We start from the raw sequence: 18,327 nt of genomic DNA, 5'->3' as shown, positions 1-18,327 counted from the left end.
TGGCCTAGTGGTTTTCTCTACTTTCTTCAATTTAAGTCTGAATTTGGCAATAAGAAGTTCATGATCTGAGCCACAGTCAACTCCTGGTCTTGTTTTTGCTGACAGTATAGAGCTCTCTGTCTTTAGCTGCAAAGAATATAATCAAGCTGATTTTGGTGTTGACCATCTGCTGATGTCCATGTGTGGAGTCATCTCTTGTGTTGTGGAAAGAGGGTGTTTGCTATGACTAGTGTGTTCTCTTGGAAAAACTCTGTTAGCCTTTGTCCTGCTTCATTTTGTACTCCAAGGCCAAATTTGCCTGTTACTCCAGGTATCTCTTGACTTCCTAATTTTGCTCTCCAGTCCCCTATGATGAAAAGGACATTTTTTTTGTTGCTAGTTCTAGAAGGTCTTGTAAGTCTTCATAGAACCATTCAACTTCAGCTTCTTTGGCATCAGTGGTTGGGGCATAGACCTGGATTACTGTGATACTGAATGATTTGCCTTGGAAGCTACTGAGATCATTCTGTCTCTGACCAAACTACAGGGAGGGAACACAGTCCCACCCATCAACAGCATGGCCTTGCCCACAGAACAAGAGCAAAACAGAGCAAGACCCAGTTTCCCCACACCCATTCTCTCCCCTCAGGAAGCTTCCACAAGCCTCTTATTCTCATCAAGCAGAGGGCAGACAGAATGAAAACCACAGTCACAGAAAACTAACCAAACTGATCATATGGATCACAGCCTTGTCTAACTCAGTGAAACTATGACCCAAGCCATGCATGTAGGGCCACCCAAGATGGACAGGTCATGGTGGAGAGTTTGGGCAAACGTGGTCCACTGGAGAAGACAACAGCAAACCACTTCAGCATTCTTGCCTTGAGAACCCCATGAACAATATGAAAAGGCAAAGGATGTGATGCTTATAGATGAACTCCCCAGGTTGGTAGGCATCCAATATGCTCCTGGAGAAGAGCAAATAAATAGCTCCAGAAGAAATGAAGAGATTGAACCAAAGCAGAAACAGCACCCAGTGGTGGATGTGTCTGGTGATGAAAGTAAAGTCTAATGCTGTAAAGAACAATATTTCATAGGAACCTGGAATGTTATATCCAAGGATCAGGGTAAATTGGAAGTGGTCAAACAGGAGATGGCAAGAAGGAACATTGACGTTTTAGGAATCAGTGAACTAAAATGGACCAGAATAGGTGAAATTAATTCAGATGACCATTATATCTACTACTGTGGGCCAGAATCCCTTAGAAGAAATGGAGTAGCCCTCATAGTCAAAAGAAGAGTCTGAAATATAGTACTTGGATGCAGTCTCAAAAATGACAGAATCCTGTGTGTGGTAACTCCTTAAAAATGTACAATAAAGTATTTCTGTAAAGGGTTTCTAATCCTATTAGTTATAGTGACCGTATCTTCTGTTCCATTTAGTTTAGGACTTCTGATACCATCCTAAACACTCTCAAGATTGGAGGGGAAGAATGGGTTATTCTCACAAAATAAAAACAAACAGCTTATTCTTGGCTCTCTTATAGCCTGAGGATGACAGCATAGCCAGACATCAACATAGGATTACACACAGTATCTCTATTAAAAAGATAGTCTATGTAACTTAGAACCAAATATGGAACCACAATATCAATGCATAAGAGAAGAAAATCATTCTTTGATGTCCCTGTTCTATGTTTATGTCTGAAGAAATTTTGGGGAGTAATCTAAAGAGTAAATTCTATTTTTAAAATCATATTTTTTTAATAAGTACAAAAATAGGTTGTCTGTAGCAAATGAGAATGTTTGGTTAGTGAAATCTATTGGATCTGAGAGGAATATATATGTTTTAAAATATCTTTTGGTGGTTGTTTTTATTTATTTATTTTTAATCTAGAACTTGAAGAATCCAGGCAGAAATGCCCACCCTGTTGGTATAAATTTTCCAACATATTCTTAATCTGGGACTGTTCGCCATATTGGTTAAAAGTGAAACATATTGTCAACCTGGTTGTTATGGACCCTTTTGTTGACCTGGCCATCACCATCTGTATTGTCTTAAATACTCTCTTCATGGCCATGGAGCACTATCCCATGACAGACCATTTCAATAATGTGCTTACAGTAGGAAACTTGGTAAGCATATTGGAAGGTAAATGTGTTCAGTCTTCAAATTTTCTGTTTGAGAAAATGTTTGCATGTAATGTCTTATAGCAGTCTTACCATCACCCTTTCTACTTCCTTGCTTTCAAAAGATGGGAATTATATCTAGCTGGATATACCCTACTCTTTGCCAAAAATAGCCCTTAAGATCCAAGCTGAAACTGAGAAAGACAGCAATAAAAACAGGCCTACATTACTACTTGAAAAAGTCAATATTGATATTTATAAGTAATACAAAGCACAGAAGCAGTTTATAGTTTAAGGACACACTTTTTAAAATGATGTTATCACAGTTTCCCTACGTATAGAAGGCTAAAATAAAATTACAGATCTTTTTATCTTGCTTAGTCATTCATCATCACTATAAGCCACAACTTATTTAACAACTCACAGACGGCTCCAGATTTTCTACTTCCAAGATCTAGGGCCTGTATTGTTTAATCCATCTAGTCTAGATCAAAGCCATAAATAATAAAAAACATCCAGTACATTTTGTGCATTATATGATTAACAAGGCCATTTTTGGTGAAGGTTTCCACCTAATTCTTTCTCTTCTGAGCTTAAAAAAAAAAACAAATTGTTAAAGTGTTTGTTGTCTTAATTTAGGAACATTAGCTTTCTTTTGCTGAAATAAAGGTCTCTAAAATAATGTATTCATTTTTCATAATATTTGTTTTGAGGTTTAAAGCTGTTGATGTTAGAAAGAAAAATATGTAAAGCATCCTGAATTATAGTATTGCTATTTTTAAAGTTCTAGTATTTACTGCTGAAGTAATTTTTTCATGTGCATAATAAATAATGATGATAATGCACATATTATAATATAGGTGTGCATGTAAAATAACTGTCTGAGTAGAGGGAAATGGGAATAAGCTTATAGTTAAAACTGTTTATGGGAAAAATCTTGTCAGTACCTGTGCTGTATGAAGTCTGGAGGAAAATGCAGTTGATGCAATGGAAAGAACACTGATTAAAAATAGATTTGCTCTCAAATCCTAGTTTTTCTAACTTTCTAGTTGATGTTGGGCAAGCCACTGAACCCATCTGAAGACATGTTTACTAATTGGTGAAGTAAGAGTTATAATACTCACATTATGTGTTTAACAGTGTTTCATTTGAGGATAAAATTAAATAACATATATGAGAGCTTTTTAACAACTATAAATTACTGTGCAAATGTAAGCAAGTAATAGAATAATTACTAGTGTAAACATTTTGTTCTAGGAGCAAATATTATGTCATGCTGCTTTATCACTATCTGATGGAATTAGAGTAACTTTGTTTTGATCTTAGGTTTTCACTGGGATCTTTACAGCAGAAATGTTTCTGAAAATTATTGCCATGGATCCTTACTATTATTTCCAAGAAGGCTGGAATATCTTTGATGGTTTTATTGTAACGCTTAGCCTGGTAGAACTTGGCCTGGCCAACGTGGAAGGATTATCTGTTCTCCGTTCATTCCGTTTGGTAAAAAAACAAAACAGTACAAAGATAAAAACCTTTCCAACAATCAGGGTTCTTGCATCATAGATTTTACCACACACCATTAACATTTTAAATTTTTTGTATAACATTTGCATTGTTAAAAACAGTCCCTAAGTGAAAAAAAAAAATTCCCACATATTTAGGAAAAAGCTTTATTGCAAAAATCTTGGTCATATAAAGTTGAATATGTTACTCAATTACCATTTCAACTAATTATTGTTTCTAGAGATGACTGCAGTTAATATATTTGCATCAAAGAAAATATTTTAATGAAAATGTGTTTTAATAATACTTTGAAAATATAAACACCCTTTTATATTGGTGAATGACAATCAGATAAGGATGTGCATGTAGAAACCATTTCTAATTGTATCTCTGGAAAATCTTCTCCTTCCCCAAATCAGAGGAGAGATATCAGAGTTATTTACTTAGTCCACTGATTCACATATATGTGCTTGCAAATAGGGAAAGAATTATGAAGTCATGGGAAGTATTCCAAGTTCTTAAATGCAGGTGCATCTAGCTATGTCAGTGCTCCAGAGGAGCATTATGAATAATAAACACTTTACTTATAGCAGGGCTCTGTGTGCTGTTACTTTGCCTGCTATTGACAAATGAGTATCTTTGAGCAGAAATCATTGAGATCAAATATTAATATTAGTGTCAGTCCAGGTATGCCTTACAACCACCTTTACAAAACAAATTAGGGACAGTATGTCCCCAAGTAATAATTAAAAATTCACTCTCAGGGAAAATTATCTACATAAAATATGGAAGGATCAGATTCTTCCTGGGTGGGAGGGAGGGGTCTAAAAATTAGCCATGAGACTGGCCATGGTCAAGGATAGGACAGATGTTGTAAGAGAGTTTTGTTGTTGTTGTTTGTTTGTTTGTTTTTTAGATAAGAAGCTCCTTACGGGAAGACCTTTGCTTCTTGTTTGGTGAAGTGAAACATTTGCTCACAACTCTGTTCCTGATAGATTAGAAATATGTCTTGGAGTAAAGCCAAGCACTGACACAAAGACATCCAGACAGCCTGCTCTTCACATCTTTTGCTTAGGAGGGTGGTGCTATGACAGTGCAGTGGCACAGGTCATTTCTAATTGGTTAAGGTCCAAAGGTAGATGGATTTAAAAGTCTAGAAAGCAAAGTGCAAGAATGCAAGGTGGCTCTTACCTGTTTCCCCAATCAAGATTGTAAGTTTTACAATCAGTAGTGGCCCAGGACATCCACTAACTCTCTTTAAAAATGTCTTCTGTTATATACTTCAATATCTTTATTAAGTTATTACTGATATAACACTGTATTTCAGGTTTACAACATATGACACAATATTTGTATATAGTGCAAAATGATCACCACAATAAGCTCAGTTAACATCCATGACCATTATAACATCTGTAGAGCAAAGGCTGTTAGAGATTCAGTTTTAATCATTTCTTGGTAAACCTCACATGTAATGCTTTCAAAGACTGATCATAATAACATATATATATTTTTTTATTTTCCAGCTCCGAGTTTTCAAGTTGGCAAAATCTTGGCCAACATTAAATATGCTAATAAAGATCATCGGCAATTCAGTGGGGGCTCTGGGAAATCTGACCTTGGTGTTAGCCATCATTGTCTTCATTTTTGCCGTGGTTGGCATGCAGCTTTTTGGTAAAAGTTACAAAGATTGTGTCTGCAAGATCAACAGCGAGTGTAAGCTCCCACGCTGGCACATGAATGACTTCTTCCACTCCTTCCTGATTGTGTTCCGGGTGCTGTGTGGCGAGTGGATAGAGACCATGTGGGACTGCATGGAGGTCGCTGGTCAAGCCATGTGCCTTACTGTCTTCATGATGGTCATGGTCATTGGAAACCTGGTGGTATGTACCCATTTAAGATATGAGTTTCAGAAATGGATTAAGAGCATAATGAATTGACAACCATTTTGTCTAAAACAAAATTAAGATTATTAATTTCAAAAGTTTCTTACCTTGGATACACTTATAATCTTATTTTGACAACACAACCAGTGACCCTACAATGTTTATTCTCAACTGTTTTGCCAGTCATTTCATCACACTTATTATGTGAACTCCTATGGAGTATAATATTAAAGACAGGTTTAGAAGGATATGTTGGAAACATTAAAAAAATTCAAATCCAAGGAAGAGAAAAGTCTGAAAAAAAATAAATTTAGAGAAAACCCAAACTTACTTGCTAGTATAGGACTGAAAAGTGGTACTTCCCATTGTTCCTAGCTATTTCAACTTTTCTTTGCCCATTCATTATAGATAGTATTCAGTCACTCTATGTCATAAGGCAGATGTATGAACCAACCTGGGTTAGTTAATCCTTATGTCAAAACAGAGGTTGGCTAAGGATTCCTAACCTACATGGAGTAACTAATCTGTCCTCTCTTTTAGGTTTGGTACCTTACTATTACCATATAGAAATATATACTCCAAAGGATATGTACATTAATACTCCAGTCTCATGGAAATATTAGTGATTGTTTATAAATAGTTGTCCTAGTTAGTCAACAGTGGGGTATGAAAAAAGTAGTAGATCAAGAAAATATGTGTTGATGCCTATTGATGCTTTTGAACTGTGGTGCTGGAGAAGACTCTTGAGAGTCCCTTGGACTGCAGGGAGATCCAACCAGTCCATTCTAGAGGAGATCAATCCTGGGTGTTCATTGGAAGGACTGATGCTGAAGCTTAAACTCCAATACTTTGGCCACCTCATGCGATGAGTTGACTCACTGGAAAAAACTCTGATGCTGGGAGGGATTAGGGGCGGGAGGAGATGGGGACGACAGAGAATGAGATGGCTGGATGGCATCACCAGCTCAATGGACATGAGTTTGAGTGAACTCCGGGAGTTGGTGATGGACAGGGAGGCCTGGCGTGCTGTGATTCATGGGGTCGCAAAGAGTCGGACACGACTGAGCGACTGAACTGAACTGAACTGATGTTAAGCCCAAAATTCTCACTCTGGATTATAATGATTTTCTTTCAATTAATATCCAATTTAATATCTCTTCATCAAAAAAAGAAACTATAATATGCAATTAAATGCATAGTTTTAAAAACTAAGGAATTTTAAGTTTAGAACTCTTATATAGAGCCCATATAAATTTATTTCTTATAATCACATAATTTTAAGTTTAGTAAAACCTTAGGTCAGCTCATTCAGTGTCTTCATTTTATAAGTAGAGACCAATAACTAGGACCAATGGAAATCATGTCTTTGCCCATGGATGAATTGTGGCATAGCTGTTAAGCCAAATCACAAATTTAGATCTCTGAACTTCTAGTCACTATGCTGTGGTGTTTATTTCACCTCATTGTTAGAACTTATAGTTTCCTCAACAAGGAATAAGTGATCTCAATCTGCTCTTCTTCACATTGGGGTGAAATTATAATGATGTTTGTGTTATTTTTAAGGTCCTGAACCTCTTTTTGGCTTTGCTTCTGAGCTCATTTAGTGCAGACAACCTTGCGGCCACTGATGATGATAATGAAATGAACAATCTCCAAATTGCTGTGGATAGGATGCACAAGGGAATAGCTTATGTGAAGAGAAAAATATATGAATTTATTCAACAGTCCTTTGTTAGAAAACAAAAGATTTTAGATGAAATTAAACCACTTGATGATCTAAACAACAGGAAAGACAATTGTATGTCCAATCATACAACAGAAATGGGGAAAGATCTTGACTATCTTAAAGACGTAAATGGAACCACAAGTGGAATAGGAACCGGCAGCAGTGTTGAAAAGTACATTATTGATGAAAGTGATTACATGTCCTTCATAAACAATCCCAGTCTTACTGTGACTGTACCAATTGCTGTCGGAGAATCTGACTTTGAAAATTTAAACACAGAGGACTTCAGTAGTGAATCAGATCTGGAAGAAAGCAAAGAGGTAAGATTTTATAGATGTGGTTGGGTATAAATGTGTATGTATATACATGTATTATATTGCCTGTATTTATGATTATATATTCTCCATGTAGGATATTTTTGCCATAATATATTATTTCATTGAAGAACCAAAGATTTAAGCTCAGTGAGATTATTAATAAGTTAAAGAATAATATATATGTGTATGTTTTCTCATCTTCATAGTATATGTATAAGTTTTCTCATCCTAAGTAGTGGGTATTTGTTAGATGACAAATGAATGAATGATTCAGGGAATGAACAAGCATTATTGTATTTAATCCTTGTAATAACCTCAGAAAGATTTGTTGTTGTTCTAACCTGTCAGGTAAGAAAATTAGCTTAGAAAATTTAAGCCCATGTTATAATGAGGAGATATAGCTGAGAATTGAACTTACCGTCTTTATGAGCTCTGTATATCTTACACTGCATTGCACTAATTCACATACATGGAAGAGAATTTAACAAGAATAGTCTATGTCATTCCATTAAGGTGACTCAAATGGAAAAGAATCTGCCGGCAGCACAGGAGATGCAGGTTCAATCGCTTGGTTAGGAAAATTCCCTGGAGGAGGAATGACTACCCACTCCTGTATTCTTTCCTGGAGAATTCTGTGGTCAGAGGAGCCTGGTGGGCTACAGGTGGGGTTGCAAAGAGTTGGACATGACCGAGCAACTAACACTTTCTTCTGAACTTCATGTTAATCTTCCAGGCTTCCATAGCAAGGCTCCACACACTGGGTGGCTGAAATAATCAAAATGTATTTTCTCACATTTCTGGAGAGTGGAAAGTGCAAGGTCAAGGTGCTAGGAGGGTCAAGCTCTGGGGAGAGCTCTCTCTTTGCGTTGCAGATAGCTGTCTTCTCACTGTGTTCTCACATGGTCTTTCCTTAGCATGTAGGTGTGAGCTCTGGTCTCTCTTCTTATAACAGCACCATCCCTGTTGGATTAGAGGTTGGATCAAGACCTCACTTAACCTTTATCACTACTTCACAAGCCTGGTCTCCAAATAGAGTCACACTGGGAGTTACGGCTTCAAAATACTAATTTTGAGGGAACACAATTCAGTCCATAGCAACTGACTTAGGAATATTAATCTGAAATTTTAATGGATTTAAAAGATAATTCCAAAGAAACATAAAACAACTTCACTTCCCATTTATTATGTGGAAGTCTCAAAAATGGTAAGATGACTTGGGTTACATAGTCAAAAATTTTAAACAATTTATTTAAACATTTTATTTTTAAAACAGATTCACAGACAAATTGAGAGGAAGACTGCAAAATTTGCATATACTCCAATTTGTTTTATTTGTTGAAGTTACATTGATGTGTCATTATAACCCAAAGTCTATAGGTTACATTTGGATTCATTCCTGGTATTATCCATTTTATAGTCAGTTCATTCATTCAGTCATGTCCAGTTCTTTGCAACCCCATGGACTGCAGCAGGCCAGGCTTCGCTGTCCATTACCAACTCGCAGAAATTGCTGAAACTCATGCCCATGGAGTCGGTGATGCCATTCAGCCATCTTATCCTCAGTTATCCCTTTCTCTTCCTGCCCTCGATCTTTCCCAGCATCAGGATCTTTTCAAATGAGTCAGTTCTTCACATCAGGTGGCCAAAGTATTGGAGTTTCAGCTTCAGCATCAGCCCTTCCAATGAATATTCAGGACTGATTTCTTTTAGGATTGATTGATTGGATCTCCTTGCAGTCCAAGGGACTCTCAAGGGTCTTTCCTCACACCACAGTTCAAAAGCATCAATCCTTCAATGCTCAGCCTTCTTTACAGTCCAACTCTCACATCAAAAATGACTACTGGGAAAACCATAGCTTTGACTATACGGACCTTTGTTGGCAAAGTAATGTCTTTGCTTCTTAATATGCTGTCTGGGTTGGATATAACTTTTCTTCCAAGGGGCAAGTGTCTTTTAATTTCATGACTGCAGTCACCATCTGCATTTATTTTGGAACTCAAGAAAATAAAGTCTGTCACTGTTTCCCCATCTATTTGCCATGAAGTGATGGGACCAGATGCCATGATCTTTGTTTTTTGAATGTTGAGTTTTAAGCCAGCTTTTTCACTCTCCTCTTTTGCACAAATGTCTGAAGGTATTTACTGACTGTTACTGCATCACACAGAGCCGTTTCTATGGGTCTAAAAATTCTCTGTACTCTATTCATCCATCCCTCTGTACTAACCTCTGGCAATGATCTGTAACTGTTTCTGCCCTTTTCAGAATGTCATATACTTGGAGTCATAATATATAGCCTTTTCAGACTGGCTTCCTTTACTTAGTAATCTGAATTTAAGACTCTTCCATATCTTTTCATGGCTTGATAGTTCACTTCTTTTAGTGCTAAGTACTATTTTGTTGTCTGGATGTTTATTTATTCGTTCACTTACTGAAGGACATCTTGGTTTTTCCAAGTTTTGGCCATTTTGAATAAAGCTACTATAAACAGAGTCATGTGCAGGCTTTTGTGTGGACATAAGATTTCAACTCATTTGGTTAAATACCAAGAATGGCAATTGCTGGTGGTATGCTAAGTGTAAGTTTTATTTTGTAAGAATTTACAACCTGGTTTCAAAGTCGCTGTACGGTTATTCATAGCCACTAGCAATGAAGGAGAGGTTCTGTTGCCCCACAGCATTTTGTGTTGTCAGTGTTCAGGATTTTGTCCATTCTAGTAGATGTGTTGTTGTTCAGTCGCTCAGTTGCATCCACCTCCCTGTGACCCCATGGGCTGCAGCACACCAGGCTTCCCTGTCCTTCACAACCTCCCAGAGTTTGCTCAAACTCCTGTCCATTGAGTCAGTGATGCTCAACAGATATGTAGTGGTACCACATTGGTTTTCTTTATTTTTCATTAAAGGATGATTACAATATTGTACGGATTTCTGCTATATAACAACATGAATCAGCCATAGGTATACATATGTCCCCTCCCTTTAAACCTCCCTTCATGACCCATCCCACTCCTCTAGGTTGTCAGAGCCTTGGTTTGAACTCCCCGAGTCATATAGCAAATTCCCACTCGCTACCTATTTTACATATGGTAGTGTATATATTTCCATGCTGCTTTCCCCATTCATCTCAACCTCTCCTTCACCCCGTCCCCGTGTTCACAAGTCTGTTCTCTATGTCTGCATCTCCATTGCTACCCTGTAATAGGTTCATCAGTACCATATTTCTAGATACCATATAAATATACAATATCTGTTTTTTCTCTTTCTGACTTACTTTACTCTGTAGGCTGTAGGTTCATCCACCTCATTAGAACTGAATCAAATGCATTCCTTTTTATGACTGAGTATTCTTCCATTGTGTATATGTACCATTACTTTGCCAACAAAGGTCCGTCTAGTCAAAGTTATGGTTTTTCCAGTAGTCATGTATAGATGTGAAAGTTAGACTACAAAGAAAACTGATCGCCAAAGAATTAATGCTTTTGAACTGTGGTGTTGGAGAAGACTCTTGAGAGTCCCTTGAACAGCAAGGAGAGTCAACCAGTCCATCCTAAAGGAGATCAGTCCTGAATGTTCATTGGAAGGACTGATGCCGAAGCTGAAACTACAATACTTTGGCCACCTGATGTGAAGAACTGACTCACTGGAAAAGACACTGATGCTGGAAAAGATTGAAGGCGGAAGGAAATGGGGACGACAGAGGATGAGATGGTTGGATGGTATCACCGACTCAATGGACATGACTTTGAGTAAACTCCGGGAGTTGGTGATAGACAAGGATGCCTGGAAAGCTGCAGTTAATGGGGTCTCAAAGAGTTGGACTTGACTGAGCAACTGAACTGAGCTGACTGACTACAGCTTCTTTATCCATTCATATATTGATGGACATCTCAGTTGCTTCCATGTCCTGCTGCTGCTGCTGCTGTCACTTCAGTCATGTCCGACTCTGTGTGACCCCATAGACGGAAGCCCACCAGGCTCCGTCTTCCCTGGGATTCTCCAGGCAAGAACACTGGAGTGGGTTGCCATTTCCTTCTCCAATGTGTGAAAGTGAAAAGTGAAAGTGAAGTCGCTCAGTCATGTCCGACCCTTAGCGACCCCACGGACTGCAGCCTACCAGGCTCCTCCATCCATGGGATTTTCCAGGCAAGAGTACTAGTTACTGTGAATAGTCCTGCATTGAACATTGTTTTTTAATTTACATTTTATGAAGACATATGATGTGGAGGATCTTTTCATATTCTGCTTTGTCATTTGTTTTTCTTTGATGAAGTATCTGTTGAGAGCTTTGACCTGTTTTTTGTGTTTTTTTTTATAAATGTTTTCTTGTTGTTGAGTTTTGAGAATTCTTTGTGCATTGTTAATAACAGTCCTTTACCAGCTTCATTTTTGCAAAGATTTTCACCTAATTTATGGCTTCTCTTCTCACTCTCTTGATGATACCTTTCACAAAACAAATATTTTTAATTTTAATGAAGTCTAGTTTATCAGTTCTCTTTTTCATGGATTGTGCCTTGATAGATTTCTGAAATCTGTGCAAAATTGCTGAGACTATGCAAAAGACAAATAAAATCATATCTCCCCAATTAGAAAGTAATTCCTTTGGCAATGGATTGTGTTTTATATAATTTAAATCCTCTGAAGCACCTAGTACAATGTTGTATACATAATAAGGGCTCAATAGCTTTTTGAGTTTAGGTTGATTTGTATGGATACTAAAGTAAGAGTGTGTTGGTCTTAACTCTATTATGGGCAATCACTGATTGTATATTATCCAGTTTCCTAGTTATAATGTGAGTATATCTGTCCTGTAGTGCTTATAGGAATCTTATGAGAATCTAAAAGCTGTTCAGAAGTTAAAAGGACTAAAAAACAAAAGGTAGTGATGGTGCAATTACTACCCTAACTCTGCTTAAATAAATACTTTTAAAATCAATTGAGTTATTAAACGTATATCTCTTTGGAATAAAAACAACATATTAGTAGCATAGTTAGGGGAAAGTACCCTTATTTTAGCAATGAGTACGTGCCAGAATGAAGTAAAACTCTCATTTGAGTCTTTGTAATTCAGATCATATTAATAACATGTCATTTGTTGTTTGCTCACTATAGACAAAGCACTGTTTATAGGGCTTTACACGTATCATTATCTCATTCAGTCTTCACACCGTGAAATAGATACTATTATTCTAATCTTACAAATAAGAAAATTGAACACAAAGAGTTTAAGTAACTTGCCAAGGTCATACAAGTAGTAAAGATTGATCCTGGCCTAGAATCCAGAAAGTGAGTTACAGTTTATATTTTGAATCATTACCTTAAATTTCCTTAACAATGTCTAAAAGTATACTATCTCTGGTATCTCTTTGAATTGAATAATACTGTTTACTGACAAACTAATAAGTGTTCACTATAGAGCCTGGTCGGCTGCCGTCTAGGGGGTCGCACAGAGTCGGACACGACTGAAGTGACTTAGCAGCAGCAGCAGCAGCATAGAGTTGGTATTGAATACCAAGCCCTTGTTGCCTGGCACAGGTTAATGATAAAGCCAGGAGAATCTGAATCTCCATCAGTCCTGGAGGGTCCTCTTCCTCCTTTGCTGGCCTATAATTTAGACTGATCTGCTTCTGCATACCACACTAATCTGTAGAGATCTGCTAATTACAGAGCTCTTATTCTCCCAAATTATGGGTACTCAAAGTTGTGCTTTAGGAATATACCTTTCTGCATGTAATCCCACCTGCAAGAATCCTCCAAATAATTAGGAAGCACATCTGTGGTTGCATTGTTAGTTTATGAAGTCTTTGAGAATAGGGAAAACACCAACCATGTCTTACTCACCTTAAGTCCGCAGCGTATACAAAATGTTTATTAAATGAATGAATAAATGAGTATTGAACAGTTCATTGATCCCAGTGAACAAGTAGATCCCACTTGTCCTCCCAGTGATAAATATTTCCTTACTGTTTTGCTGATATTTCCTCATTTAATACTTTTATCTTTATTATGTATAAGTTGAAGAACACATGATCGTTTTCAGTCTGTTACATACTGCTGAATATCAGCAAGTTAAATTTGTGCTACCACATACAGGTCTACAGGGAATGCCTTATGTGGACAATATCAGTTTTAAAATGTGTCTAAGAACAAGGATTAAGCTCATTTCATTTAACATAATATGCCCCACATTTATCCTAGTCTCTAGCATACAGTTAGTATCTAGCAAATGCATGTTAAATACAGAAATAAGAATAGGAAGTCTTTGGTTAATCTTGAATCAAATGGATATATCCCAAGACTTCTGCAAATATCCAAATTTATGAACACCATGATAACATAACTTTCCCCAGTAGAAAAATAGCAGACAGTATATCTGGAGATATTAAGAATCTACTTGGAGATAGGTATATATGCCTCCAGCTTTTTTGTATAGACCATCTCTTTACCTCTGGTCTCTACAGCAGGGATTGCCTCCATCTTATTAGTTTGACATACTTTAAAGCAGAATTCAGAATGTGTGTTGTGTGTTCAGTCATTGAGTCGTACCCAACTCCTTACGAGCCCATGGAAGGTAGCCTTCCAGGCTCCTCTTGTCCATGAAAATTTTTAGGCAAGAATACTGGAGTGGGTTGCCATTTTCCTCCTCGTGGGGATCTTCCCACCCTGCAATTAAACCCGTCTTTTGCTTCTCCTGCTTTGGCAGCAGATTCTTTACCACTAGTGCCACCTGCTGCTGCTGCTGCTAAGTCTCTTCAGTCGTGTCCGACTCTGTGCGACCCCATAGACAGCAGCCGACCAGGCTCCGCCGTCCCTGGGACTCTCCAGGCAAGAACACTGGAGTGGGTTGCCATTTCCTTCTCCAATGTGTGAAAGTGAAGTCGCTCGGTCGTGTCCGACTAGTAGCAACCCCATGGACTGCAGCCCACCAGGCTCCTCTGTCCATGTGATTTTCTAGGCAAGAGTACTGGAGTGGCTTGCCATTGCCTTCTCCGAGTGCCACCTAGGAATCCCAATTCAAAGTATATTAGAATGATGTTTCTTCACCTTCACCCCTACATAAGGCAAATGTTTGACTGATAGAAGATTTCACAATAAGAAAATTTTATATGTATTGAGTATGAATAATCAACTGAAGACTGTCATTACAACATAAATCATAATGAAGAAATCATCTGAGTTTAGGGATGGTAAGGAAATTAAAGAGTTAGTACTTGATTTTTTCATAGCTTCCCTATGGAAATTCTAAATCTCAGTACAGAATCTGTTCCTTTGATACTGTTGCTTTGCTGAAAGTTTTTAATAGAAGTCACTTTAATTTTTAATATGGTTAGTGTACACTAGAAATATTTACGAATGTACAATGTACACAATGAAATATTAATATTGATATTTTTGATGTTGAGCATCTCAACTATGTATGATTTAAGATATATATCTTAAATATACATGTTAATATGAATACATATATTAACAGTAAAATTCTCAACTTTAAAATAGTATATGCCAGCTTTTAAAATATTTTTCAAAAATAAAAAATACATGTATTATACACATATTCTGTATCCTTTGTACCCTTAAATTCCAGATTTATTTTTAAAATATTTTATCACATTATAAATTGAAATTCTATTACACACTATAAATAAGCTCCCTGTAACAAACCAAGTCTAAAATAATAGTATAAACATCCTAAGATTGAGTCAGAGAACAATAACTAAAAAAATGTGATCACTTACTCAAAGAAATATTGTAGACAGTACTATTTGCTTTGCTTTGTTTTGCTTCACCCTCAAGGTCAAAATCATTTGCTATAGTAGAAAATGTTTTTTAAAAAGCAAGAAATGTTGCATAAATCCACTGAGGAGGAAAAATGCTCTTCCCATCAGGATTGTAGTTATTAAGTGGTTATTGAATGCCCTTGTGTACAAGGCAAAGTGGATGCTTCAGATGCGATGTAGTTCTTTCATTCTCTCTGTTCACTTATTGTCATCCTGCCAAACATATATGGACAATAAGTCAGTATAGAATTGAGCCATTGAGAGTTACATGTGAAAATATATTTTTAAATGAACTAGCCCAAATGGAAATGAGTAAATTAAAGAGCAATTAATGGCTTAATAAACATAAAACTAAATAGTTAAAATAGTCTATTAAATCCCAAAGACCATGAGAGCCAATTGCTTTATTATGTGAATGATGAATTTCAAAATAAAAGTGAACTTCAATGTAAGAACAAAAAAGGAAAAATTAATTGTTTTATTGGTTTTTAAATCAATACAAGTACTTATTAGAAAAATTTAATTTTTTTGTTATCCAAGTTATTTAGTAGTTTATCTGAATTCGTATCTCATGTTTATCTGAATTAATATCTCAGGTCTAAAAATTGTTTCCTTCCCTTTTTGAGTAATAGTGTTTATACTCCAACCAAATAAAGGATTCAGAACCATATTATCTTTTATTTCAACAATGATAAATATAAAAATACACTGAAAAAGTATAATGGTTGTGAGAGTTTAAATACTATTCTTTTGGTCTGTGATGAATCAAAGGAAAATAAGGATGTCAATCCTTTGAATAATATAAATAGTAAAATGTTATAAATTTTATAAATTTCTTGTTATCTAGAAAAACTATATGTACAGAGAATTCTTATTTTCAATGGCCCATGGTGTACTTATATAAACTAATAATGTACTGGGTTTCAAAGTAAGCCTCAATAAATTCAAACAAGCAGAAATTGTAGGGTTATTATCCCAATAAATTCAAGATAGAAGATGTCATATAGGGTTAATCACAATCACAATGCAGTTAAACTAGAAAGTAATAATAAAATACCAGAAAAAATATAACCATTTGAGAATTTAAGAGTTTCCTCCTAAGCAAATATTGGGTTAAGTAGAAAATAAAATATATAAATAACTGTTCTTAATAAATAAGAACTTTTTCTCTCAAAAATCTATGAAGTTGGACCAAACACCCTCTGACTATCTTGCTATTAACAAAGATAACCAAGAAAGGATGAAAGAACATGACATAGAACTTAATTTGAGAAATTAGAAATGGAACAACAAAACAAAGGGAACGTAAATAAAGAGAAATTAATGTAGCAGATAATATTAGTGTAGTAGGTGGTTCTTAGGAAAAAAAATCAATAAAACATACAAACTTTAGTATTATCAGCAGGATCCTAAAGGTGATGCCAATGACTCAACAAACTTGGGTTCAGTTTATTAATGTTGTTATTTAATCTATTTTTGTTTAATACATTTATTATTTATTTTTTAATTTCAAATTTACCTACTAATGTTCTTTATTTAGCTCATCAATCAAAACCCTTACTGCCTCTTCTGTATTGTCAAGGCATGCTTCTCAGCTCAGTCTCTTCTGTATCAGTTTTGTCTGTCTGTCTTTTCTTTTTCACATTCTATTTATTTCCATTATGTACAAACTTAAAGGGGCTTCCCTAGTGACTCAGAGGTTAATGCGTCTGCCTCCAGTGCGGAATTCCCAGGTTCGATCCCTGGGTCGGGAAGATCCCCTGGGGAAGGAAATGGTAACCCACTCCAGTATTCTTGCCTGGAGAATCCCATGGATGGAGAAGCCTGGTAGGCTACAGTCCACGGGGTCGCAAAGAGTCGGACACAACTGAGCGACTCAACAGAACAGAACAGACAAACTTAAAGAAAAAACACTAAAATTTTTCTTGTGATCGCATAGTTTATCTAGAGTAGATTAGCTGGCCTGAGTCCACTTGCCTGTGGTTGGTTTTTTCTAACATTCACATGTCACTTTATCTGATGTCAGTATGATTTAAAGTTGGGGCAAGTTTCCCTCACTAGTGTGAGAATCAGGGTCTATCAAAGGGGTCTGTCAGGATGTGGCTTACCAGGCTTCTTTTGCAAAACATTGTTTTAGGGACCTATTTAAACCATATATGGATACTAAATTTAAAAATCTAATTTGTAATCATGTCCCATTCCTGAAATGCATACAAAGTACTTCTGGATCCCAAATATTGAACTGCTTCATTTTGAAAAATGATACATACTTACAGTAAAATGTCTCTTTGGGCCTCTTGTTCCAGCCTGGGTTCATTGTTTCAAGTTCTACATCATTGCTTATCATCAGCTACATCTGTAATTCATCATCTATGATTCTAGTTTAGGTTTTTTCAGAAGACAAAGATTACAAAGAACTTTATATAGCAACCTAAATTTAGCATTGTTCCAGAAATTTATAGCCCATATACTACAATGGTGTGGTTAGTCATCCAAAGCCAGACATTCTATCTAGAAGTCAAGTGGACCTTAAGAAGCAGTGTTGTTAATAAAACTAGTGGATGTGATGAAATTCCAGCAGAGCTATTCAAATCCCTAAAGGATGATGTCATCAAGGTTTTGCATTCATTATGTCAGCAAGTCTGGAAGACCCAGCAGTGGCCACAGGACTGGAAAAAATCAATCCTCATCACTCATCACCCATGCTAGTAAGGACGTACTTAAAATCTTGCATGCTAGGCGTCAGCATTATGGGTACCAAGAACTTCCAGATGTCCAAGCTGGCTTTAAAAAAGGAAGAGGAGCTAGAGATCAAATTGCCAGCATTTGCTAGATTATAAGCAAGGGAATTTCAGAAAAAACATCTCTCTCTCTTTTGTCAACTATGCTGAAGGCTTTGACTGTGTGGATCATGACAAACTGTGGAAAGTTCTTAGAGAGATGGGAATACCAGACCATCTTACTTGTCTCCTGAGAAACCTGTATTTGAGCCAAGAAGCAACAGTTAGAACCTCG

At 36.5% G+C, this 18,327-nt stretch overlaps 1 protein-coding gene across 6 annotated transcripts in view; it reads left to right on the top strand.

Moving 5' to 3' along the window:
• LOC129538674 (sodium channel protein type 1 subunit alpha) overlaps nucleotides 1-18,327 on the top strand; it is an 88,391-nt gene that overhangs the window by 37,122 nt on the left and 32,942 nt on the right. For all 6 annotated transcript variants that reach the window (XM_088829843.1, XM_088829841.1, XM_088829836.1 and 3 more), the window contains exons 13-16: nucleotides 1,877-2,115; nucleotides 3,436-3,609; nucleotides 5,139-5,495; nucleotides 7,062-7,544. In XM_088829843.1, coding sequence (XP_088685969.1) covers nucleotides 1,877-2,115; nucleotides 3,436-3,609; nucleotides 5,139-5,495; nucleotides 7,062-7,544 — 1,253 coding nt within the window. The remainder of the gene's footprint in view (nucleotides 1-1,876; nucleotides 2,116-3,435; nucleotides 3,610-5,138; nucleotides 5,496-7,061; nucleotides 7,545-18,327) is intronic.

The sequence above is a fragment of the Moschus berezovskii genome, chromosome 2, assembly GCF_049115385.1.
Source record: "Moschus berezovskii isolate FMDL1 chromosome 2, NW_MosBer_1.0, whole genome shotgun sequence".
NCBI classification, from domain to species: Eukaryota; Metazoa; Chordata; class Mammalia; order Artiodactyla; family Moschidae; genus Moschus; species Moschus berezovskii.
The sequence above is the reverse complement of the archived record's forward strand: the minus strand, read 5'-3'. Positions and strand labels throughout refer to the sequence as shown.